This window comes from Rhinichthys klamathensis, unplaced genomic scaffold (assembly GCF_029890125.1).
Source record: "Rhinichthys klamathensis goyatoka isolate OS25496 unplaced genomic scaffold, OSU_Roscu_1.1 h1tg000015l_1, whole genome shotgun sequence".
NCBI classification, from domain to species: domain Eukaryota; kingdom Metazoa; phylum Chordata; class Actinopteri; order Cypriniformes; family Leuciscidae; genus Rhinichthys; species Rhinichthys klamathensis.
Window position 1 is genome coordinate 1779781 of NW_026606567.1, and position 9940 is coordinate 1789720.

At 42.6% G+C, this 9940-nt stretch overlaps 1 protein-coding gene across 1 annotated transcript in view; it reads right to left on the minus strand.

Annotated features, from left to right (window-relative positions):
* hs3st3b1a (heparan sulfate (glucosamine) 3-O-sulfotransferase 3B1a) overlaps window positions 1–8294 on the minus strand; it is a 29691-nt gene extending 21397 nt beyond the window's left edge. The window contains exon 1 of the mRNA XM_056272632.1: window positions 7572–8294. Within this exon, the coding sequence (XP_056128607.1) occupies window positions 7572–8047 (476 nt within the window). The 5' untranslated portion in view covers window positions 8048–8294. The remainder of the gene's footprint in view (window positions 1–7571) is intronic.
* Between the last annotated feature and the right edge of the window lie 1646 nt (window positions 8295–9940).

Below are 9940 nucleotides of genomic sequence, written 5' to 3' on the forward strand. Positions count from 1 at the left end.
GCACGACGGCAGGACTACCGGTCACTCATATGAGATCGACCAATAGCGAACCACAACCATCCAGCCATCCCATCAATTCCTAATGGCCAAAATCAAGAAAAGACTGCTGCAACTTCCGTTTCATGTTGACTTGAATTCTGCATTCATTGGCTAAAGATGTGTATTTGTATATTAATTAGAGTAAAAGCCTTAGCAACTTCAGACCCACTTATGAGGTTCCATTTCAGTTGTTTATTTAGGCAACAGACAGGAAGTCAGCTCACTAGGCTTTCGAACAGAGCTCTACATTCCCTTAAAGTGCCAGTGAAGAGAAGAGCCAAGGGTTTATAAATTATTATAAGCAACTGGCTTTTTCACACAGAAGAAATCCATCACTCTTCAATCCAGTCGTGCCTTACCATCCCACACAAAGGCTAGCAGCAATTTTATCAGTAAACACAACAGCAACATCTTTCAAGACTGAGGAAAAGTTACGTGCATGTTTTAAGAATACCCTCATTCTGCTCCTCTCAGGGCTTTTTTTTTTTAGGGAGATCCTGCTGTGTTTCTCAAAAAGCACTTTCACCCTCTGAGCACATTTGCATACAAAGTGAAGAAAGAAACAACACAATTCACTCTAATTGCCTGCTCTTTCTCACTGGGGTTAATGCAGAACCTCAGGGGTTCAGCAGATCCTCTTTTGAAACATTCAGTATCTCACTCAATAGACTCACTTTCAATTTACTGCCAGCATCTGCCATCCACAAACAAGTCACTCCTTGTGACTCCATCATTGCTTCCGAGTCAAAAAGTAATATGACTGCGCCATATAACTTTTCACCATGTCCTTATCTGAATCTGTACTCTCAAAGGGACAGTTGAGTACTGACACGTGAAATAATCTGGACCAACACGTCATTATTACCATTATAATAGATTTAAATTACCATGGTAATACCCTAATATTCTTTAAAGTACCAAATACGATGCCATATTATGGCAATTTAGTCCCATTGTAGCTACAGTAATAGTACCATGCCATTAACCCTATAAAGTCTACAGTATTATATTTGATACACACATTTCTATGGCCTCTAAAGGATCAATATGATCCAAACTTTGCTGAAAAACCCTTTTGTACACAATATTCTATGCCTTCTGTCGTCTGAATGATAGTTTTGACTTTTTTTAGCAAGTAAAATGTCCACCTTCAGGTTGTGAAACGCGCCTTTTTGTTGTGAAATCTTAATGGACTTTTATAAACATAGGAATAACTTTTTTATTGTTAGTAATATTTCAAGATGAACATTTACTGGACATGAAGCAAGTTATTTTTTTAGAAAAATCATATTAAAATGTGAGTATCAATATCAAATATGATACACCATGTATTTGAGTAACGTTTATTTGTTCATCGCTCAATCATCATTGTATTGCATTGCATTATATTTTTTGCCACCACAATTAAAACTACAGAGATTTGATCATAAAATTAAGCATTTAAATATCATCTACTAAGAAATATTATTGGGAGATATAGAATGGCAACTGATATTTATATGCATTTTATGTAAATATCTGCTATTGTTATAAAGATCTCATTGATACATTTCAAGCGATCAGAATTTCACCTTATATAAATATTAGCATCTGCACCCAATTTCATATCTTTGCTCAGTTTCGTCCTCGGAGTTGCTGCCTTAAAATTTTAAGTACAAGCAACGTGTTACGGTTGGTGTAGGCAGAGGAAGACGAGGAGAACAGGATTTCCAAAAACAATATACTTTACTTAATAAATCAAAACAATAAACAGGAGCAGACGGGCAGAGGATACAAACACACCTAATACCAACGTTACATAAACGAGAACCGACAAGGAGTGAGGGAGAACACAGGGTATAAATACACTTAGAACGGATAATGAGAACAAGACACAGCTGGGGCAAATGAACTGATAATGACAGGTAGACAGGTGAAGGAACTGAGAACTAACGAGGAGCGGGAAAAGTGACACCGGATTAAACCAAATACACAGAGACGGGGGGAAACTCAGGACACACATGTAACATAACGCCCCCTCCAAAAAGGCGCGTCCTCGCGCCGTATAACTTCAATAGGGGTGGGGGGGCGGGCGCCCTGGAGGCTGACGAGGGCGTGGCCTACCCAGAGCAGGAAGCCTCCAGGGCGGAGCAGGCTGGGAAGGCGGCCATGGTGGAGACGACCCCTCGGGCGGCCATGGCGGAGAATCCCCTTCGGGCGGCCATGGCGGAGAGGCCACTTCGGGAGGCCAGGGTGGAGAGGCCACTTCAGGTGGCCAGGGTGGAGAGGCCACTTCAGGTGGCCAGGGTGGAGAGGCCACTTCAGGTGGCCAGGGTGGAGAGGCCACTTCGGGAGGCCATGGTGGAGAGGCCACTTCAGGTGGCCAGGGTGGAGACGCCCCTTCCGGTGGCCAGGGCGGAGACGTCTCTTCAGGTGGCCTATATCCCCCCCCCAAAATTTTCTTGGGGGGAGTGACGGGTTCAGAGACAGGCTTGGGAAAACTGGACGGGACCAGCGGAGAAGGCACGGGAGGACTGGACGGGACCAGCGGAGAAGGCTCGGGAGGACTGGACGGGACCAGCTGAGAAGGCTCGGGAGGACTGGACGGGACCAGCGGAGAAGGCTCTGGCTCGGCAGGCGTGACATGAAGCTCTGGCTCGGCAGGCGTGCGGGGAAGCTCTGGCTCGGCAGGCGTGCGGGGAAGCTCTGGCTCGGCAGGCGTGCGGGGAAGCTCTGGCTCGGCAGGCGTGCGGGGAAGCTCTGGCTCGGCAGGCGTGCGGGGAAGCTCTGGCTCGGCAGGCGTGCGGGGAAGCTCTGGCTCGGCAGGCGTGCGGGGAAGCTCCGGCTCGGCAGGCGTGCGGGGAAGCTCCGGCTCGGCAGGCGTGCGGGGAAGCTCCGGCTCGGCAGGCGTGCGGGGAAGCTCCGGCTCGGCAGGCGTGCGGGGAAGCTCCGGCTCGGCAGGCGTGCGGGGAAGCTCCGGCTCGGCAGGCGTGCGGGGAAGCTCCGGCTCGGCAGGCGTGCGGGGAAGCTCCGGCTCGGCAGGCGTGCGGGGAAGCTCCGGCTCGGCAGGCGTGCGGGGAAGCTCCGGCTCGGCAGGCGTGCGGGGAAGCTGCGGCTCGGCAGGCGTGCGGGGAAGCTCCGGCTCGGCAGGCGTGCGGGGAAGCTCCGGCTCGGCAGGGCTGCGGGGAAGCTCAGGCTCGGCAGGGCTGCGGGGAAGCTCAGGCTCGGCAGGGCTGCGGGGAAGCTCAGGCTCGGCAGGGCTGCGGGGAAGTTCAGGCTCGGCAGGGCTGCAGTGGGGCGCTGGCGGGCAGGCGACGTGAAGCTGCTGTGCAGGCTTGGCTGGGCTGGACGGAACCAGCGGTGAGGGCTTGGCTGGGCTGGACAGAACCAGTGGTGCAGGCTTGGCTGGGCTGGACAGAACCAGTGGTGCAGGCTTGGCTGGGCCGGACGGAACCAGCGGTGAAGGCTTGGCTGGGCTGGACAGAACCAGTGGTGCAGGCTTGGCTGGGCTGGACGGAACCAGTGGTGAAGGGTCGGCTGGGCTGGACGGAACCAGTGGTGAAGGGTCGGCTGGGCTGGACGGGACCAGCGGCGGAAGCTCTGATTCGGGATCTGTGCTAGACGGGACCAGCAGTGAAGACTCGGCCATCTTGGGTGAAGTAAGGGACACGGAGTTCTTGGAGAGGTATGCAGAGGGTTCCGGATCGAGGTGAACTGGGGCGCCTACATACTTCCGGATAGGAACTGAACGATGATTTTGACTATCTTCTGCATAGTCAACGAGGAAATCAGAACCATGTAATTCTAGGACATAATTAATAAAGTCCGGGACGGATTTATAACAATTCTCCACGGAGATGAAATGGAATAAATTATCATCGTCCAGTCCCAACCGGAAGCAGCCGTTAATAGTGGAATCACCCCAGTTCACTAGATGGGAAACCTCCAGGAACTCCTCTACATACCTCTCCAACGAACGGCCATTCTGCTGCAAGTTGAAGAGTCTGTCTTCAGCCATCACGCTTGTCTTTTGGTCGGTTCTTCTGTTACGGTTGGTGTAGGCAGAGGAAGACGAGGAGAACAGGATTTCCAAAAACAATATACTTTACTTAATAAATCAAAACAATAAACAGGAGCAGACGGGCAGAGGATACAAACACACCTAATACCAACGTTACATAAACGAGAACCGACAAGGAGTGAGGGAGAACACAGGGTATAAATACACTTAGAACGGATAATGAGAACAAGACACAGCTGGGGCAAATGAACTGATAATGACAGGTAGACAGGTGAAGGAACTGAGAACTAACGAGGAGCGGGAAAAGTGACACAGGATTAAACCAAATACACAGAGACGGGGGGAAACTCAGGACACACATGTAACACAACGTGGATGTTTAAGTAATTTCAACCTAAATTAGTTGATTATTGTATAACTTAAAAAAGTAGAAAATTGCTAAACTTATTTTGATGAGTTATAGCAATATAAAACATATGTTGTCATAACTTATTGAACATAATTGTTTTTGCAGTGTACAAGGCATAAAAGCCTGAAGTATCAAATATGATACTCAACAAAAACACACAAGCGGACTTTTTTTATTTATTTAATATATTTTGTCTAAAGGTTCAATAAACTATATTTTCTGACTATTATTTTATGTCAGGCTTTACAGGGTTTAATATTGTAAGGGTTTGCTGGGAAAGAAAATCAGATTAGGGGGTAAAATATTTCAAAATTAGGAACAAAATCATAAATATCCACAAATGCATGGCCTGTTTATTGAATTCATCAGCCCTTCTGTTTCTTCAAAAGCCTCATATGAAACATCCCACTGCATGTACAGTTATAAAGCCCTGTGCTCAGTCACCCTTCTGAACGCCTCCTGCAGGGAGCACATGGATGCCTCTTCTGTTTTGGACTAACAGTGCAGCAGAGCTCAATACCTCCACTGGAGACTTGGCCACCTGGCTGCATGCTTCTCTCTCCATGCTTCTTCTTCACAATTAGTCTACTGGGCTCCCTAGATAAAGGGGCTCATCCTGCTCTTTTCCTCTTCCTTGTATTCCCACTGTGCGTCAATACTGAAGGAACTGGGTCTTCAGATTCCTCCACAGAAGGTCTGTAGCCGCGTGAACAATAAAAAGCTTTGGGGTGCATTTTCCTTTGCTATAGGCTTTCCAGCATTTCATTTTGGCAGTTTAATTTTTGGCCGCTGTCAATCAGACAGTCTAAGGTGATTCTGGGCCAAAAGAACTAGCAAAATGGACAAATTGATTGGTGATAGTCAACATTTTGTATCACTTTTAAAAATAATAGTTCTTTGTTGGCATTGATGGTTCCATTAAGAACTTTTAACTTCCATGGAATCTTTCCATTACACAAAGTTTTTTTTTTTTTTTATAGAGTAAAATTGTTCTTTAGATTATTCAAATGTTCTTCACACTAAGAAAAAAATGGTTATTTTACGAACTGTTCACTGAGTGGTTCTTTAGGGAACCAAAAAGGGTTCTTCTATGGCATCACCATAAAACCCCCATTTTGAAACATTTATTTTTAAATGGATAGTTCAACCAATATGAGTTATCATTCTTATGAGCTTCATTCTTCTGTTATACACAGAAGAAAGAAAGAATGTTGCTTACCAGACAGTTGACGGCAGCCATGGTATTTTTTTTTTCCTACTATGGAAGTCAATCAGTGGTTGTCAACTGTCAGGTTACCAACATTCTTTAAAATCTCTTCTTTTGTGTTCAACAGAAGCAAGAAACTCACAGTTTTGGAACAACTTGAGGGCGAGTAAGTGATGACAATTTTCATTTTGGGGTGAACTATCCCTTTAAGAGGGATAACTGGCCAAACAAACTCTCTCATGACTATGTGTCAATTTTATACTACAACTCTTCTACAACAAACTTAATGTAAAATCCCACAAGGGGGAAACGGTCTCATCTGTTTTGTCTGGTAAAAGAATAAAAATACTAGGAATCAAGGGTGAGGGTCAAACCTGCACGGATTGATAATGTTGTGCAAATGCACCTGACTATGAAGGGGTGTTACACAAGCACAGAGCACAATGTTTATTTAGTCTATGTTTGCCTTGAGTCATTCCAGCATTTTATCTAGTTCACCATTACAAAACTACACTGTGTTGGAAAGAATTCATTCCCACATGTCCAACATAGTGCGGGTGACTAAATATACATGTTCCCACTCAACAAGTTCACTTTTCTCTCTTTCGGTTTCCTTTAATGTAGCCTAAATCATGCCCATCAACAGAAGTTCTGTTTGTAATATGTAAAATGTAATAAATGTCTAAATGGTTTATACAAAACATGGTAAGGTGCCTTCAACTACCATGTACTTTATTACTATGTAAAAATATTAATAGTACAGTGTGCTTATCGCGTTGATGATGTATGTCAAAACACTGTGCTGCTATTGAGATACGGGTAAGGTAAGGGACGGGTTTGGTGGTATGGGTAGGTTTAAAGGTGGGTTAAGGTGTAAGGGAATGGTCAACAGTGTAATTATAGATGGAATTACAGAAATTAAATACATCATGCAGGTATTACCTGTATATAAGTACAATGTAAAAACATGTATGTACACAATAGTGCATTGTATCAAATGATTCATTTGAATGTTAGTAGTAAAAACATAATAAACTGGGACCCAAAACATCTACAACAAAAAAGTTGGTAACACTTTATTTTACAGTGTCATTGTTGCATGTTACATTACTGTATTAATAACTACAAATTATGCATAATTATGCAACTAACCCTAAACCAAACCTTAAGTACTAACCCTAGTACTTATATAACTGCTCGTCCCTAGTACTAACTAGTTAATTCACATTACTCAGTACTTAAATGCATAATTGCACTGTAACACAGACACCTTAAAATAAAGTGTAACCAAAAAGTTTCTGTAAGGCCAAATAGCAAGCCAAAACACAAAAGCAGCTATTTTTTTAAACACGGCATTAGTTATTTAAAACCCGAAAAAAATCATTAGGGAATTGTAAAATTGTAATTCCAGGCATGGAAACCAATAAAATTTGTAAAAACTTAAAGTCAATAGAAAATGATTAATCAATATTAAATGGTCATCGGCTAGAAATTGCCTTAGTGCAATGAAATAAAAAAATCACAAAGGACCCGGAAAAGTCATGGAAATGTATCGGTTCCAGATTTCCTTCAATAAATTGTTTACTAAATTATAATTCTAAATTATATTTATCATTTTATAACTTGTAATCTAACTTTTGTTGGTTAGCCTACAGAAATGTTTGAACATTTGAGAAGAACTGAATTCGTCCAACCTTCTTCTTTTCTTTTTTTTTTCCTTTAATCGCAAACCTACAGTGGCGTCAGAGCTCCTGAAGTCTTCCATAGTTCCCACACTGTCTATAGCCTACTAACAGGTTTATTATGTGTCACAACTCGGATGAATATGCGCCACATAATTCCCCGGTCTTAATCCGCTATTATCCTGAACGATGTAAAAACGTATGAATAACAGCGTGTTGTGTGGATAAACGCACCTGTACCACTCGAGACCTTTCTCGTAGTTTCGATCAAAGAAGTGCGGCTCTGCTCCCACCGCGCGGACATCAGGATGAAGACGCAGGAACTCGAGCAGCGCGCGCGTCCCGCCCTTCTTCACCCCTATTATAATCGCTTGGGGCAACTTTTTGGTCTCGGACCCGTTCAGGGCACCTGTCACTCCCGAGTCCTCGTCATAACCAACATCGCCCTTATTTTCCTCCCAGCCATCTCCTCTGCTGTCAGCATCACTCTCGTTGTTCAATAAGTCCCTGGACTGGCTTTTGAGGAACATCTCCTGGTCTTGTTTCTGGAGAGGTCGGAGTCTCCTTTCTTCCATCATGAAGGTCGGTGAGGTGGAGCAGTAGCCCACGCAGCAGTACATCATGTACACCCACAGTGACAGCATGATGCAGAACACGAAAAGTTTGTTTTTCACCGGCTGAGTAGAGTGACAGTGCAGACTATATTCCATAGGACTCTCCTGTGTGGAATGTCAATGTCCAATAGGGCATATTGGCAAAGTTACTTGTTCCTCCGCATAAGTCCCTGTAACATGCAGGCATCTCCGCGGGAGAGGGAAAATACGAGCATGAGTCGTCGGAAGATGTTGAATTCATTTGGTCTGGACAGTGGAGATGTAGGAACACACAGCTGTTACACTGGCACGAGCGCGTGTTGTTCGCGCGTATCACTCCATCGCCTCCCACTGGTTCATGTCATCTGAGTGAGCTGAACTGCGGGCCATGCGCTCGATTTAAAGGAGAGGGGCGTGTGAATGACAGCGGGATTGACCAATCAGAGCACATGCCCAAGCCCTTAAGTAGTTTGTCTTTATCTTTGAATTTATCAAGTACAGCGTCAAGTCAAGTCAAGTCACTTTTATTTATATTGCGCTCTTTACAATACAGATTGTTTCAAAGTAGCTTTACAGTGATAACAGGAAAATAATGCAACAAAGTTTGTTTCTAGAAGAAAATAGCGTCACGGTCCAGCTTAAGTAAGTTCAGTGATGTTTAATTTTTGTTAAATATTTATAAATATTTTTAATTATTTATATATATATAGCCTATATATATATATATATATATATAGAGAGAGAGAGAGAGAGAGAGAGAGAGAGAGAGAGAGAGAGAGAGAGAGAGAGAGAGAGAGAGAGAGAGAGAGAGAGAGAGAGAGAGAGAGAGAGAGAGGAGAAAACCGTGATGTCATCGTCCAGCTCAGTTCAGTTCTCATATAATGGTCAATGCAGGCAGATCAATAATATTGTTGAATATTAAATTAAATGTAAATGTCCCCAACTAAGCAAGTCAAAAGTCAATGGCGACAAAGGCGGAAAAAAAAGCCGAAAAAGGTGACAGTGGCAAGGAACCAAAACTCCATCAGGTGGCAGAATGGAGAAATAAACCTTGTGAGAAACCAGGCTCAGTCGGGAGCAGTAAGATGACAATAATCATCCTATTCAATATTCTGGATTTTCCAATTATTGTTCCAATTATTGTCTTTGTTTTGTCATCTTAAGGTAGATTCAGGCTATTTAAAAATATATATATATAATTATTTGTAAGAACATATTTTAAAAAGCTATTGAATATTTCTAACAGTAATGCTCAGGAGTGGACCAATAGTGGGGCAAACTGTCATACAGGGGCAAGTTGTCACAAGCCTGCTAGGCTACTTAAACAGATCATTTTAGGCTTATAAGCCAAAAAAAGAAATGAAAACTTACCCTAATACACTTGCTGTGATTGTGATTGATTATGATTTAATAGCGGTTTTAACTACACGTCTGTTCAAAAATTTGAAAGAAGTCTCTATATTGCTCAACAAGACTGCATTTACTTGGTCAAAAATACAGTAAAACAGTAATATTGTGAAATATTATTACAATTTAAATAACTGTTTTCTATTTGATATTGTAAAATGTAATTTATTTATGTGATGCAAATCTTAATTTTCAGCATCATCACGTCTTTAATCACATCCTTCAGAAATCATTCTAATATGATGATTTGATGCTCAATAAATATTTCACCTAATAATTTTTTTTTTCAGGATTCATTTGTAAATATAAATCTATTTGAAATATAAATATTTTTAAATGTCTTTACTGTAACTTTTGATGATTTTAATGTATCTGCAGAATAAAAGTATTATCTTCTTTTTAAAAAATCTTCCGACTGAACTGACTGAATTATCTTGACTGCATTGTTACGTTAAAGAGATTTTTCTACCTGATCTTACCCTTGAATTTAGTTTTGTTATGTAACCTAATATATTAAGTTTGATTCAGTAATGTTAAATAAAAATTTTTTTTTTGAATAAAATCAATTAAATTAGATGTTATACGACAGTGTAGAAGCAGGCC